The sequence below is a fragment of the Cibotium barometz genome, chromosome 66 (assembly GCF_041138505.1).
Source record: "Cibotium barometz isolate CiBa-2024 chromosome 66, ASM4113850v1, whole genome shotgun sequence".
In the NCBI taxonomy this organism is placed as follows: domain Eukaryota; kingdom Viridiplantae; phylum Streptophyta; class Polypodiopsida; order Cyatheales; family Cibotiaceae; genus Cibotium; species Cibotium barometz.
In genome coordinates this window covers 10797433-10814670 of record NC_141111.1, presented here as the reverse complement: position 1 = coordinate 10814670, position 17238 = coordinate 10797433, and the positions used below count along the sequence as shown (strand labels likewise).

General features: G+C 38.7%; 1 protein-coding gene across 2 annotated transcripts; it reads right to left on the bottom strand.

Annotated features, from left to right (window-relative positions):
• Positions 1-451: 451 nt before the first annotated feature.
• Positions 452-3702, bottom strand: LOC147602762 (tryptophan aminotransferase-related protein 2-like). 2 transcript variants are annotated; one of them, XM_086797547.1, is made up of 4 exons: positions 2367-3673; positions 1624-1907; positions 1126-1454; positions 452-1009 (listed from the first exon to the last, which is right to left on the bottom strand). In XM_086797547.1, the coding sequence occupies exons 2-4, from the start codon at positions 1893-1895 to the stop codon at positions 813-815; spliced, it is 798 nt and encodes a 265-aa protein (XP_086653673.1). In that variant the 5' UTR covers positions 1896-1907; positions 2367-3673; the 3' UTR covers positions 452-812. The 2 variants fall into 2 exon arrangements, with proteins under 2 accessions (XP_086653673.1, XP_086653674.1); XM_086797548.1 differs by having other exon boundaries at positions 838-1009; positions 1092-1454; positions 2367-3702.
• Positions 3703-17238: the final 13536 nt, after the last annotated feature.

The following is a 17238-nucleotide window of genomic DNA, read 5'->3' as shown; positions in this document are numbered from 1 at the left end:
TATGTGTATATATATATACATATACATATATATACATGTGTAAACATACCACTTTCCATCCACACGAAAGTGTGGTTATACTAAATATATGTATGTGAGTGTAATATTTACACACTTACAAGAAGGTGATTATACACTTTTGTTACCCAATAAAGGAATCACATATTACAAAGCTTTGAAATCAACTTACAGAAACAAAATAACACTAGCAAATTACAGAATCTACAATTACACACCACTTCACTCAATTCCCTGATTACCCATTTCTTGTTCTATTATATACAAGATTGAGAGGGTTCATGAGAGGCCTTAAAAATGCACAAAATTAAGGGTTGAGAGAGATCCTAGGTCACAAGCATGTACAGGTATACTAATTCAAAAATCTAAAACATTTGCTGGACAAAGACAATGCTGCTCTGGTCAATTTCTCATTGAGTTGGAAAAAGATGACTAGCACCAAAACAGTAAAGAAAACTCCTCACTTACCCATTTTAGGTATCATCAAGCAGCAGAAATGTACATCTGAGGCTTCTTACTAGGAGAAGATAATGGTCATCCATTGTTTATATGCATTTAAATAGAGGAACCCCATTGAGAGACCACAAAAAACTTAAATGCATTTATATAGAGGAACCCCATTTAGAGACCACCAAAAATTTGGGTTCTACCTGTACAGCTTTGAAAGGATTGATTAGATCAAGCTGATTCTTACTATACCATGCTTTATCGACAGATTCCATGGATGCCACTGAAGCAACGTTGTCTTTGTCTGTGTGCAGAGACATGGCCTCATTGTGGGGATGTGAAAACTTCTATCTACCACCACAGGATGTGATCATATGTTGAAGGCGACTTACGAACAGTCGAAAGACCCTATCATGGTCAACCATGCTGATCCTAACATGCTTGGAACTCGATCCAAAATGAACACCACTTCTTGTCAAGATCCCATTTGCCTTAAAAACCGCATGACAGTCATCGTCTTTCTCACAGCGTACCCATGCAAAGGCTGCCCACAAAAACAAGGCAAAGCTCTCTAGAGTAAGAGCATGCATCTGCTTAACCCTTACAGTAATTACAACAATGGTTACCTTTGAACTTGATAGTGAGGCAGCTTTGGCATACCAGGATGGGGAGCTGTTTCCTTTCCAAAAAAATTGCAATGCCCGGATGGGAAATTTTCAAGTGCAAAGCAGTCACTCTTAGTCACTGCAGCCCTAAGCTGTTCCCATCGTGATTCCATCTGTCTGTAACCATAATCAAATAGGCTGTTTCGCTTTAGTAAGTCATTTTGGCATTCCCAAATTTGTAAGGTGTTAGGAGGATATGAACTTCTAATAGCCTTAAGAATCTGGGAAGCTCGAAACTGTGAATCCTTGGAAACACCTATTGTACTCAATTCGATATACTTAATCATTCTTTTGGCGATATCAATGTCCCGGACAAGTGCCCACCTGCAATCCGGTAAAAAGGAGGGTCAAGAAAAAGAATTAATTGCATTGCCATGGCTCTCTCTCTCTCTCTCTCTCTCTCTCTCTCTCTCTCTCTCTGTGTGTGTGTGTGTGTGTGCTGCACGCGCATGCATGCATGCAGATTAAGATAATCAAAACATGGATTCCTTACCCTATGCGTGTCCCAGCATGACCAGTGCTTTTTGAGATTGTGAAGAGCATTATGTCATAGTCAGCAGCAAATAATATAGGTGTATATTGAGGCCAATAGTAAGCCAAATCATAGATAACCGGTCCTGTCCCATTCACCACTGCAGTATGAAGCATGCCATCTGGGTTACCTGGAGATGTAACTAGCTCTATATAAGTATTCTGGTGATCTAAGTCATAAGTTCGAGCATCTCCAGCCCACCTGTGTAATCCTGATTGAAGGAAATCCGTCATGGGAGGATATGACTGTTATGCAAAAAGAAGGCAGTTAGAACACACACACACTCTCTCTCTCTCTCTCTCTCTCTATCTATCTATATATATATATATATATATATATATATATATATATATATATATACCATCTTCATTCCTGCAAGACAGATCCTATATATATATATATATATATATATATATATATATATATATATATAGGATCTGTCTTGCAGGAATGAAGATGGTGAATGAGGGGGGCCATAAAATGAGGGGCTTTGGAAGCCACTTCAAATAAATAGGTCAGTCCTAACTACATGAGCAACAATTGTGAGAACCACAATGTCCAGACTAGTGGCTTGTACACTAGAGACAAAAGACTTAAAAGCATTGTCCAGTTCGCCTTGGTTGATTACCAACTTTGGTAGAGTCTTTGTGATCCACAAAAAATTACCATCCCATTCGATTTATGGTTTGAACTGTTGAAATTACCTTACACTCAAAATCACATCTGCACCAACCAATGGTGTAACTATGAAATCACGTGTAAACTCTATCCAATCAGAGTGAGTTGATAGGCCCCAGGTCAAAATGTTCTCCTTATGATCCGCGGCAAACCATCAATCCCACCAGATTATCCAGGCAGAGTTTGCTGCAGCCCCGATGGTAGTTGATGCACTATTCTAGACAGTCGCATACCTCCATAGCATCAGTCACATGGATCCAGTCCCCCCGACAAACCGTTATGAGCCCTTACTCTCGCAGGCGGTGCCCACCCTGCAGCCAGCCTGGACCCCAGAGGACCTCCCCCCGCACCGCCCTGGTTGACCCTATCATGCCCCATCCACAAGCTGACCCCCCGGACCCTGTGGGGACCCAGCCAGCGCCGTGCCAGCGACAATTGCTCCTCTCGCCACTCTCTCATGAGCCTCCTCCTTCAGAGCTGGAGACCAACGCCATCCAGTGCTCGAAAAAAAGCATTCCTAGAAAAAGTAGAAAACCCTCAACCTAAAAATTTTGAGATTATCACTCAAGCAAATTTTGAAAATTAAAAGGTTTTACTACTACAACCCTTGAAAATTTGAAAGTATTCATACCTTCAACTCAAATTTCAAAAGGTAATTTTCAAAATCTGAAGTTGGATTTACACTAAACTCGGGTTTTTTTTTTGGGCACTGTCGCCATACCTCCCCAGGTGCCTCTCCCCTCAACCTCTTAGACTAATACCACCCATTGGTGCTCTTTCCAAAATTTCAGTCCTGGTGGAGGCTTATATCTACTCTTCATCAATGACAAAGTAGCCAGCTTCACCCCCAGGGGCCCACGTTCTACTGCGATACCTGGTCAACTAAGCTCTCTTCAGGTGTCTCCCTGTAGATTCAGCAGCAAAGTTTGAGGAGACTAGGGCACCATTGAGAGTTCGTGTGGTACTCTATCACTCCGCCCCCCAACCCAGAGAATGTAGGAACCACTGTCTTCTCATTTCCCCTAAACTGGAGTCACCTGGACGGATGAGGGGGTGAAGGCCACTCTCTGCGGACAGGCAACATACAACTCCCAGATGCTGCGAGACGCTCGTGTTACCAACGCCATGGAGGCGGCCTGGCCTATGGCTAGGATGAGCTCCTGCACCTTACCTTGAAGCGGAAGGGGCAGCATTTATTCATCTACTTTCACCTCACCTTTCTCACTGAGAAGGGCACATACAGGCACCTTCACTGCCCCGAGATCTCACCTGAAAAGGTGCGAGCAGAGGCGCTTGTGAAGTGGAGCCACCTAGCCACCACAATTCGAGGTTACGTGGAGTGGCTTTGCCGATGGGAGGACAGCCACTACTCCCCCTCGAAATCAGCTCCAAAGGTGCAGTGGCAGTTAAATGAATGTGCTGCCTCAATTGGTGAATTGGCACCAAAACATGTGGAAGAACTATGACATTGCCTCAGTCAGCGAATAGGTGTCCATAAAAGAATCAATGTGAATGTGAGTGGTATGCTAGAATCAAGTGTCGGTAGTGTGGGGTAAGCGATGTTTCAGGAATCCATTGTGATTCCTCAATAGAATGGTTCTTATACTTCACCAAGTAACGATGATACATAGTGCTAGTACGGGTGGTTGTTTGGTCATGGTCAATAATACTTTCAAGTACTAGAACTTCACAGTCATCCTCAAGGGGAGGAGGGTCATCAATAACAGGGTTAACAAGAGTGGGGCCTTTAAAGGGTCTCAATAAACTAATGTGGAATGAGTTACGTATCTTCGAGTGAGTGGGAATGCCCAAGTGGAATGCATTTTCATTAATTTGTTGGATAATTGTGGACGGTCCATAAAATCTAGGAGCCAACTTGATCTTAGGATGCTTGGCAATATTCTTTAAGCGTCTTTTCTCTATGCGAAGCTAAACTAGACCATTTTCTTTAAATTTCATTGGTTGTCGTTTCTTGTTGGCTTGAGTGGTGTATTTCAATTATGCTAGCTTAATAGACTCAACGACTTCAGCTAGAATAGTAGCATGATCATGAGCTAAAGTGTCAGCAACTAGAATATCACTAGTTATGGTAGAGACATGAATAGAAAGTTTCTTGCCATAGACAATTTCGAAGGGATCTCGACTAGTAGTCAAATAGGGGGTATTGTTGTAAGCAAATTGAAGTAGAGGCAAATGTTGATCCCGATTAGAAGGTCGGTCTCAATAGTGTAGGATCTAAGAAGATCCACAATAGTACCATTGGTAGCTCCAATTTGGCCTTTTCTTTCCGGATCGAAAGCGGATGCAAAGTCCATTTTAGAACCTAATTTCTTAAATAAAGCAACCCAAAAATGATTGTAAAAGCGGCCATCTTGGTCAGAAAGAATGACTTTGGGAAATCTATGGTGAGGAAAGATAGTCTTAATGAATAGCTTAGCAGCTTGAGGGGTAGACAGGGTCTTCTTTGGCACGGTACAAAGTATGATTGCTTGCTAAATCTATTAACTATGGTCCATATCATGTCATTATGAGAGGACGTAGTCGGCAAACCAATAAGAAAGTCCATTGAAATATCTTCCCATGGACCTTTGGGAATAGGTAGGGGAATTAAAAGACCAAAAGATTTACTATGATGGCGTTTAATTCTTTGACAAACAATATATTCAGACACAAATTTTGCAATGTCATGTTTCATGTCAGGTCAAAAGAAATAGGAGTTGCAGGACAAGTACATGGGTCAATAAGTACTTAAAAGTTTTGAAGGACTTCTGCTGACTGTCACCCCATCGAAAAACTGTCTTCTTGTGAAGCAAGATAGTCAATGGGAGAGCGATGAGCAAGAAATTCTTTACAAACTTACTTGATAGACCTAAAAAAAGGTCTAACTTCATGGGCATATTTAGGAGTAGGCCAGTCTTCTCGAATGGTCTGGACTTTCTTAGGGTCTACTCGAATACCATCGGCCAATACAATATGGCCTAGATATTCCATCTCAGTTTGAAAGCAATAACATTTGTCAGGGTTAACATATAATTGATTGTAACACATCAAAGACAATACTTAAGTGATCCTTGTGTTCTTCTTCAAAGTGATTGTAAACAAGAATATCATCAAAGAAAATAATCACAAAGTTTTGATAATCTATAAAAATTTTGTTCATCATGCGTGCAAATGTGGTAGGAGCATTAGTAAGACCGAAGGGCATGACAATGAACTCATAATGTCTTGATTGTGTTCGGAAAGCAGTCTTGAGGATATCAATAGGATCCATATGGATTTGATGATATCTAGACTTTAAGTCAATTTTACTAAATACACTTGTACCTTTCAATTTATCTAATAGGTCATCAATTCTAGGGATTGGGTAGCGGTTCTTAACAATCACTTTATTTAATGCTCTATAGTCTATGCACATCGTAAGGTTTTATTCTTTTTTTGCACAAGCAAGACAAGTGCACCAAATGGGGAGCTACTAGGGCGAATGAGACCTTTGTTAAGAAATTCAACTACTTGATGTTGCACTTCTTGTTGGTGCAAAGGGCCGTGTCTATATGGTGCTTTGTGAGACACTTGAATGCCTGGAAGAAGTTCTACCTTATGGTCTAAGTAACCATGGGAAGGGGGTAGATGGGGAGGATAGTCGTCCGTAAAATAATTGTTAAATGAAGCAATAAATTTTTGTTGTGGGAGAGAGAAGATTCTTTCTTTTCCACTTCATTAACATAAATCATGAACGCTTTCTCACATTTCCTTAATGCACGACGTGCTTACGGTGTGTGAGAGATGAGTGGAAACATTTCAAGAGAAGAGTGACCAGATAAAGAGAGAGACTGATTATTGAAATTGAAAGACATAGTGTGTGTATGATAATTAATCTATGGATTATGTTGGTGTCTAAATGGCATACCAAGAATAACATGGCACTGAGTTTGTTTATGGCCCAATTTATGGCATTTATAACAAAAGATGGGATATTTGTACTGCGAATTAGCACGTGGTGCGTGCACACTATTGTGGCTAAACTGGGGCTTTGAATTTACATCATTTGGCTTGGAATTAGCCACATTATATACATTTTTATTTACAAAAGTGGGTGCACGAGTGTTGTTAAAAGTGTCAGTACGTGGAGTAACAAAAGCTTTACAAAAATTACAATTGTTTGTTACCTAAGATGATTGTTGATTTTGAGTTGCCACTTGTGGTTGTCGAAATTGGGTAGCCTTTTGAGAAGAGCAAACCATCTAGGCAATAGATTGAAACTCTTTCTCCGTGTCCTGAGTAAAAGAAATTGCTTCATAGAAGGCATACTCAAATTTATACATCCGGTTCTATTGTGAGCGATGAGGAGAGAAAAAGGAGGAGTGGATATACCATTGCGATCATGTGAGGGTGTTGATTCACCCATAGAACTACCGGTCTGCAACCGAAATCTTATTCTAGGATTAATTGTGGAAAAGTAGAGAATTTACAAGAATTGATTCAACCATAAAAACCATTGCTTTGCAAGCTTCAACTAAATCAAATCAATTGAAATTCAAACACTTAACAAAATTAAAATACTTAGCTCAATATTGGGTGCAATCTTCCCCCCCTCTTGTGCGTGGCCTCTCCCCACACAAGAGTATTTCTTTATTAGCTTTCTTTTCACCAAAATTAGGCCATAGCCCCCAAAATATACAAGATGTGCTTTTTAGAGAGCACGGCACTCTTCTTTTACAAAAATAGAGTGTCAAATATTGGGACTAGGGTAAAGCCATAGGCTTTAATAAATTCCACATAATAAATGTATCTTTCCTAAAGTTCAAAATGGAAAATTCATTTGCTAAGGTTGCAAGCTACTATGCTTGCGAAAAATGAAATGTGATGAACCAAGACATTTCTTCCAAAGTAAACTCTTCAATTCCCATAGTCTTCATCACCTGAAAATATAAGCTCAATTAATTATTAAATTAATCCCACAAATATTAAACAGGCACAAATCATCACCAACTCATGACTACCAGGTGTAAGTACCCCAGGAATCACCCTGCCATACAAACCTAACTGAAATAATCATAGGTGGCCTCAAACATACGTCATATACCGCACGTATTAATATTTATAGTGGTATCACCCACGATATTAACCTAGCCGGCATGACGCAAGAGTAACCTAGGCATCCCCAAATTACTCAAGAGGGGATAAATAATATTTTTCTAGAGGACTTAAAATATATTCTCATGACATCCCTCTTGCTTGAGTTTGCAATTGTCCTCAATTGCGGATTTGCTGGGTTTGAAAAGAACGAAGAATTTCAGGGTAAACTCGGAAAAATTTCTCAGGCATCCATTTAGCATCTTCTTGAGGATGATTCTTAAAAGTCAAAAGATACTTGAAGTATTGATTACCTGTTCTTGTTGTTGTTATCTCTTGGTCAATGATAGCATCAGGAACTAGTACTTCTTCCTCTCCTTCAATAAGAGGTGGTTCCTCATATGTTGGGTGAGTAGGAAGTGTTCCTCGAAAAGGTTTCAAGAGATGGATATGAAAAGAATTGTGGATATTCCAATTAGATGGAAGCTCTAGCCTATAGGCCACATCATTAATCTTTTGAAGGATTTTAAATGGCCCATAATATCTAGGCGCTAGCTTCACTGCAGGGAATTTTTCCACACTCTTTAATCGACGTTTTTCAATTTTCAAAAGTACATAATCACCTTCTTGAAATGAAAAATCTTTACGCTTCCTATTTGCTTGAGTTGTATACTTCTCTTGAGCTCTTGCAATACAATCACGCACTTCAGATAAAATGCGATCAAAGTCTCTAACATATTGGTCGGCAGCTTCAATCTTATGAGAAAGTCTAGTAGCCGGAATAGGCAAAGCTCTACCATAGATGATCTCAAATGGTGCTCGACCAGTAGCAGTATGAGGAGTATTATTATAAGCAAATTGGAGTAGGTGTATATACTTATCCCATGCACTAGGTTGCTGGGAAACATAGGCTCTAAGCATATCTAAGATAGTGCTATTTGTAACTTCGGTTTGTCCATTCGATTCCGGATGGAAAGCCGTGGAAAATAGACACTTGTTCCCATGGTCTATAAGGAATAGGTAGAGGCATAAGCAATCCCAAAGCTTTGCCTTTGTAGCTTTTAATTGTTTGGCAAATGTTACATTCAGCTACAAATTTAGCTACATCATTCTTTAAATGAGGCCAATAGAATTCTCGAGAAACTACTTGAAGTGTTGCGGAAACTCCTCTATGTCCCACAAATGGTGGTTGGTGCATCTCTTCCAAGACAAGTTGTCTATAAGATTGAGTAACACACAATCTTTTCTCAAAGAAAAGATAGCCATCATTATGAGAATAACTTCCTTGAGGTGTCCAATTGTTTTCACGCAATTTGATCCATATTTCAGAAAAATCTGGATCTTTATAAGTTTCCTTCATAAGTACAAATGGTTCACTTTCAATAATGGAAATGTTGTTGATATTTGGTCTTCGACTCAAAGCATCGGCAACAACATTTTCTTTTCCAGGTTGGTATTGAATCATAGGTTGGAAACTTTGAATGAAAGATGCCCATTTGATGTGCCTATCTGAAATAAGAGGTTGCGTAAGCAAATGCCTAATGCTTTGTTGGTCTGTCTTGATGAGAAATTCAGAGCCCATTAGGTAATGCTTCCAGATTTTCAAAGCATGCACTACTGCTACTAATTCCTTGTCATATGTGCTATAATTTTGCTCTGCAGGTTTAAGCTTTCTACTTTGATAAGCAATAGGATGGTTGTCTTGCATAAGAACAGCTCCAAATCCTTTGCCACTAGCATCAGTCACTACTATAAAGAATGGTCTTTGAAAATCAGGTAGTGTTAGAACTGGTGCTTGTGTTAAAGCATTCTTGAGTGTTACAAAAGATTTATCTTGCTTTTCAGTCCAATTGAAATTTGTAGCTTTCTTAAGGAGTTCAGTCAAAGGATGAGCAATACAAGCAAAATTCTTGACGAACTTCCTATAATAACTACATAGGCCAAGAAAAGATCTAAGATCATGTATGTTTCTAGGCATAGGCCAAGAAGCAATACACTCAATTTTCTTAGGATCTACATGAATCCCTTCAGCCGACACTATATGACCTAAGTATTCAATCTCTTCTTGAAAGAAAGAACTCTTTTCAGGATTGACATACAATTCATTTTCTCTCAAAAGGTTGAACACTTGTTCCAAGTGTTGTTCATGCTCTTGTCGATCCTTGCTGAAAACAAGAATGTCATCAAAGAACACTATAACAAAACTTTGAAACTTAAGGAATATGCGATTCATCATACGGCTGAAAGTAGCTGGAGCATTGGTCAAACCAAATGGCATAACCAAAAACTCATAATGACCAGTTTGGGTTCTAAAAGCTGTCTTGAAAATGTCAGATTGAGTCATACGGACTTGATGATACCCAGACTTTAGGTCAATCTTACTAAAGACCTTTGATCCTCTAAGCTTGTCAAGAAGATCATCTACCCTAGGAATAGGATATCTGTTCTTGACAGTAATCTTATTCAATGCACGGTAGTCTACACACATTCGGTAAGTTCCGTTCTTCTTCTTAACAAGAAGTACTGGAGCTCCAAAAGGTGAACTACTAGGTCGAATAAGGCCTCTCTCTAGCAAGTCTTCTATTTGGTTTTGGATTTCTTTTTGCTCTAAATTGTTGACTCTATAGGGAGCTTTACAAGGCGGAGAATTTCCAGGCAATAAGTCAATACTATGATCCTCAGGCCTAGACTTAGGTAATCCTGGAGGTAGATCTTCCATGAAACAGTCACTAAATTTGGAGATAAAAAGATCAAACTTTGGACTTTTGGATGTGTCAGACTCAGCATCAAGCTGGTTAACCCAGTCTTGTCTCTTTTTCTTAGAGCTCTCTTTGCTTGAGTGTGACTCAACAAAGGACTCATTTCTCCTTTGACTTGACACTGGAGGATAATATTTTCATTGTCCTTCCTTAGAGAAATGCTATGAGTGTCATAGTCTATAATAGGATTGTATTTGTGTCTCCAAGGCATACCCAAAATTATATCTACCCCTTGTAAAGGTGCAACTAAGAAATCCCTCTTTTCTGTTAAAGGCTTGATGCATAAATCCAAACCTTTCACCTCTTGCATGCAATTATACTTTGTTCCAGTAAATGCTGCTTTGACTTTATAGTGCGTGGGTGAAGAATGAAGATTTAATGCTCTAAGTGCCTTTTCATAAATGAAATCATGTGTACTACCATCATCATGCAAAATAAGAACTTCATGTCCATTTATCGTTCCTTTTATTTTAAGCAAAGAATGAACATGAGGTTTACCTTCTTGTTCTGAGTAGTCTGGATCGGAATTACCCTCTTGCTTGAATGATTCTTCTTCATTGCCGTCTTCTTCAATCATATTGACTCGAGCTGCTGCTGCTGCTGGTGTTGAATTCTTGGTACGCTCCGGACAATTCGGGGCTATATGTCCTTCTTTGTGGCACTTGAAACATTTGATAATAGATGTCTTCGGTTTGCCACCATTGACTTTCTTATTGGTACTCATGTTGCCTTTAGCCTCGTCCTTGCCTTTGTCATAACCTGGTTTATACATCTTCTTTGAAGCATAAAAAGATTTAGTAAATGGTTTAGAAGAAGTACCCTCATTCCGCGTGATTTACGAGACTTGGGCTAGTCAAATTATTGATGAAATAATTTTTCTGCACTTTGAAACCTACTGAAACAGTCCTGTAAACATTGCCCAATCTCTGTAATATTTTCTGAAATTTTTTCAGAATTTTTCAGAAATGATTTTGGAATTTTCTGGCCTTTTCTAGGTAATTTTTAAGCCTTTTAAAACCTGTAAATCACTTTTCTGCACCCAGAAATTTCAGATTTGAAAACCTTTTGTATTTCTCTTCAAATTTGAAAATAGGAGAAGTAAAGGCTCAAAAGAAAAGTGATATGACTTGTATGGGAATTAGAAAAAGTAAGATTAGGATTAAGAAGGTGATTAAGCTTGATTAGGCTTGTGATTCTCTTTTTTTTTTAATTTCTCCCACACGCCGTTTTGCGCCGGGGCAGGCTGCCGCCGTGCGCCTTCTCCACGAATTTCTTTTGATGATTTTTTTTGTTGGCTTTTACACTGATTAATCTGCTCCGTCTATTATGGATTTACTCATGCTTGAAGCTTTCTGATTTCTGAGAGAATCCCGTGAGGTTTTTGGCTATGGGGATTTCATCCATGCGGTCAGATTTTGATTTCACTGAGTATTTGGAAAAACCACTTTTTGATAGAGGGATGGTTTTGCAGGGTGGTGAGTGGGTTTGAGAGTAGATCTAGTTTTGAATCTTTGACCTTTGGGTAAAGACCTACAAAACACCCTTCTGTCCACTGGATAATTTCCTGCACTTTCTTGATTTTTGAGAAGTTGAAGCCCTTTCCTACCTTCTCCACAAATCTCCTAGCCCAAGCTCTGATACCACTGCAACCGGAATCTTGTTCTAGGATTGATTGTGGAAAAGTAGAGAATTTACAAGAATTGATTCAACCATAAAAACCATTGCTTTGCAAGCTTCAACTAAATCAAATCAATTGAAATTCAAACACTTAACAAAATTAAAATACTTAGCTCAATAGACCATATTGGGTGCAATCTTCCCCTCCTCTTGTGCGTGGCCTCTCCCCACACAAGAGTATTTCTTTATTAGCTTTCTTTTCACCAAAATTAGGCCATAGCTCCCAAAATATACAAGATGTGCTTTTTATAGAGCACGGCACTCTTCTTTTACAAAAATAGAGTGTCAAATATTGGGACTAGGGTAAAGCCATAGGCTTTAATAAATTCCACATAATAAATGTATCTTTCCTAAAGTTCAAAATGGAAAAATCATTTGCTAAGGTTGCAAGCTACTATGCTTGCGAAAAATGAAATGTGATGAACCAAGACATTTCTTCCAAAGTAAACTCTTCAATTCCCATAGTCTTCATCACCTGAAAATATAAGCCCAATTAATTATTAAATTAATCCCACAAATATTAAACAGGCACAAATCATCACCAACTCATGACTACCAGGCGTAAGTACCCCAGGAATCACCCTGCTATACAAACGTAACTGAAATAATCATAGGTGGCCTCAAACATACGTCATATACCGCACGTATTAATATTTATAGTGGTATCACCCACGATATTAACCTAGCCGGCATGACGCAAGAGTAACCTAGGCGTCCCCAAATTACTCAAGAGGGGATAAATAATATTTTTCTAGAGGACTTAAAATATATTCTCATGACACGATCAAACTACCTGATGGCTCCTTTTCTTGTCAACACTAGTAAGGCATGGAGCTTAGCAGAGATTTTCAAGAACACTTGCTGATCATAGGATTTAAGGGCATACGAGAAGCAAGCTTCAACGTAGAATGATGAAAGGTGTCTACTTGTTCCTCAATTTTAAGAGTTTAATATTCTTGGCATCAATTCCCTCTTAATATTTGTCCCTCCGTGATTGTGTAAATTGAGAGAAGTATGGAGAAGTCTTTCATGGTTTATGATTACTCGAGGGGGATGGTGGTGCATAATCACAATCAGGAGTGTAATTGGACTTGTCATTGTACTTTTTATTTTCATTGTGCAAGTCACATTTGATGACGCTTTGAATGACTAGTTACTATTTGTTTTAAAAGTACTATTTCATGACGTTTGGATGCAATTACTATTTTAATAAATTTCAAAATTGATTTGAAATAAAATAGTCACATTTAAGTTTTTGGGTAGTCGGCTCTTTTCTAATTAGTGAAACAATTGACTCCAAACCCTAAAATTTACCATAAATAAGGGACCTCCCTTTATTTTTTATCATTTCTGTTATTAGCACTTACACACACTTAGTTATCCTACACTCCCAAGAGCTTTGTTTTTGCACTCTCATCACCATCCTCATGGACCATTCCATGTTGTATGAAAACTTTCTTGCTTTCTTAGAGAGGACCAAGTGGGCTAGTCATCAACAGGAGTTGTTTTGCATACTGTCTCGCACATCTACTTTAAAACCACTACCTGGATACGTACTTGAAGTCGTTTGCGATGAGACCATGTCCAACAATGAACACCTTTCAAGTCCCTTATGGCCTCCTACAATGCATCAACAAGGGGGATCCAAACTATCCCAAGAGGTTACGTATGTACCAACAAGAGGTGCAAGAAGATAGCCACTACAAGGTGCTCACAACTAAGGAAATGGTTGCCCTTGGTAAGGGTAACATTGGCACTCAAATTTTGTCATGGATATCCACATTTATCCTTATATTTAATGAGCAAGAGTCCGATGATGAGGTTCACGTCAAAGAAATAACTACCCTCGCCGACTTTCTTAAGGGTAAAGAGGCAAATCCCAAGCCCGAAGCTCCTTGATCAAGTGGCCCCACCAAGAAAGTTTGGCCTTTGTGCTCCTTCAACAGGAGAAAGAGGAAGAATAAGCTAAGGTGACAACCTCACAAAGGGTTGGAGAAGGGTCATCAGTGAGCCTAAGGGGGAAATGGCCACTATTTTGATGAGGAACCCATGGATGATGCCAATGATGTAGGGTCATCAGTGAGACTGAGGAGGAAATGGCCACCATTTTGATGAGAAGCCCGAGGCCGACGCCGAGGATGTAGGGGAAACACTAGATATATCCGAGCTAGCATAGTACACTTAGCTCTGTAGTGGTGGATGGAGAGGAGTTTCTCTTCTTTGAGAGAATGTTCAAAGTGAAGCAAGATGAGTGCTTGTCCCTCCTTGCCATCGAACAAGATTTTCTTTGAGACAATGTAGTCTCTCAACACATGATGAAGCAACTCATACCAATTGAAGGTACGATATTAGAGAGTATGCAACTTATCCAAGATATGATAGAAGAAGCCAAGTAGGCCCGCATGCTCGAGGAGTTTAAAGAAGTGCAACAATGGTCAAATTGACCCACTCACCCCCTCAAGATCTTGAGAAGCTTAAGTCCTCCATCTAAGCAAGCAAATGTAATAGCATTTAATGAACTACACTCGATACATTATTAATTTCTACTTTCCCAAGTCTTATCTCCAAGTGTTATTGATGGCATGAATGATTTTAAAATATGTTTCATGTGTAGCATGTCCTAGATCTAGATGCTTGGGCACATCGCAAGGGCATGTCATAGAGCTAGATGCTTGGGCACATTGCAAGGGCATGTCATAGATCTAGCATGTTACAAAGCAAGATGCTTGGGCACATCACAAGGGAAACTCAAGAGACCCCTTTGCAACATTGGGCACATCGCAAACAAGGGCAGCTCCTTCAAGAATATAATGGCATGAATGATTATTAATGTATGTTTTGTGTGTAGCATGACATAGAGCTAGATGTTTGGGCACATCGCAAGGACAGCTCAAAGGACCCCTTTGAGAATAATACAATATTGGCCTAATACATCAGACATTCCAACTAAATTGTAGAACATGTGAATCATTTTCAAATGGCTATAAAACTTGAAAGCATCCATTTTCAAAGTTCCATAAAGTTACAAGTTCACAAGTATAAACTTCCATTTGATTTTCAGTGTATGGTATTTAATAGCTATTAGAATTATTATTAATTTTTACAATAAGCACAAATAAGGATTTGTCACTTGTGTTAGTATGCCTCACGACATCATATGACCAATTAATAAGTCAAACACAAAACTAGCACACTTTGCATACCATTTAAAAAGAAATTCATGAAGGATGGCCAAAGGTTATTTAGATGGGATCATGTTTGGGTAATCAATGTATGAAGAAAAATGAAAATTTACACAATGGACTCTCCTTAGAAAAAACTCGTACTCAATCCGCACATTGCTAAAAGACATTAAGAAGCAAAACACAAGAATGGAAGCCGAAATACAAAGGATCAAATAGAAAGAATTTTTTCCTCTTATTTTGTAAAAATCCAAAAAAACAATCTCTTCTCTCCTTGTGCCTTGATTGTCCATGGTTAATATGTAATAGATATTATCTGACATTTTTTGAATCTAAATTAGTGTAATTGTGGGCATTTAAATTTCTAGAATTTGAGAGTTATGATTTGATTAAAGTATCATATGGCTGGCTTTAGCCATGAGTTTTGGCACCAGCATTCTTTTAAAATACCAAGTAATCTTTCAAGGAAACAAAATCAGGATATGGTTAAAAAGATCAGCAAATCACATGGAATAGGTCAAAATGCTTTAATTTGAGATGTGAGTTCTACAAGGAATAGTTCTAAATATTGCTCATCCCAAGTTACTTAATGTGTGTTTTTGGTAGGCTGCAAAAAAATAACAGCGAGAAGCGTTACCACACTGTCACCCTGTCTTGGAGCTTTTGCAGCAGACGCGTAAGCTCAACCCCATCAGTCGCTCAACTGATCTGGGTGTTCTCAAGGAGAAGTTCGGCGTCGTTTTCTTCGTGCCTGCAGGCACCCAAAGCAAGAAAAACCCCACACCCACCAAACCCCCCCACCCCCCACCCCCCCCCCCTCCTCTTCTTGTCACGGAAAACACCATCGCCTCTCGATCCCATTGCAAAAGCGGCAGTCTGCTGCATTACTTTTAGCGCTGTTGGGTGCTTCAGCCTTGGCCGAAACTGCCAGCTGCGGTAGCATCTAACTGCGCTTTTGCTGAAAGCAGCACAACTTTGAACCTCAGAATCCAGAGAGCTACTTCAGCTCAAAAGAGGATCCCGTCAAAAATAAAGATCCGGCAAACGACCAGCGCAAGATAAGAGGCACTTGGATGAAGCTCATTGTGTCCTGGAACCTGCACTACCTCAAGCAAAGAGCATGCTGCATAGCTAGGGAGACCATGCCCACTGTTGTTCTCTTGGTTGTGGCAACTTGATTTCTAGCTGGAATCAGAATCACTGGCTAAGGTTGTGCTACACAAGATTAGTTAGGGTTAATCGTGTATAATCATATTAATGTTTTATCTGTTGATTCAGTCTCAACCTGACTGTAAAGATGAAGCGTGGTCACCCCTTTCCTTGCAGATTTTAGGTGAGGGCTCCTTACGTTCACAAGAACAAAAGCATTCTTCCAAAGAAGGGCACATTCCTTGGGTCTTGTAATATCTGGGGAGATGTGTGTCAACTCTTTACCAGATGAGAGTGTGGTTATAATATTTATATACATGTGTACACATGTGTGTACACATGTATGTATGTATATATATATATATATATATATATATATATATATATATATATATATATATACATATGTATGTATATATATATATATATATATATATGTACATACATATATACATATGTATGTATATATATATATATATGTATGTATGTATGTGTATATACATATATATATATGTATGTATATAGATGTATATCTATGTATGTATGTATGTGTATATATATATATATATATATGTATATATATATATATATATATATATATATATATATATATATATATATGTATGTATGTATGTATGTATGTATGTATGCATGTGTAAATATACAACTTTCCATCCACACGAAAGTGTGGTTATACTAAATATATGTATGTGAGTGTAATATTTACACATGTACAAGAAAGTGGTTATACACTTTTGTTGCCCAATAAAGGAATCACATATTACAAAGCTCTGAAATCAACTTACAGAAACAAAATAACACTTGCAAATTACAGAATCTACAATTACACACCACTTCACTCGATTCCCTGATTACCCATTTTTTGTTCTATTATATACAAGATTGAGAGGGTTCATAAGAGGCCTTAAAAATGCACAAAATTAAGGGTTTTAAAAAACAACACTTAACACAAATGATACATAGAAATCTCACACAGTGAACCCGGGATAGAAAAACAAATTATGCACGGTAGCAAATAACATTTTGCGGAATATTTC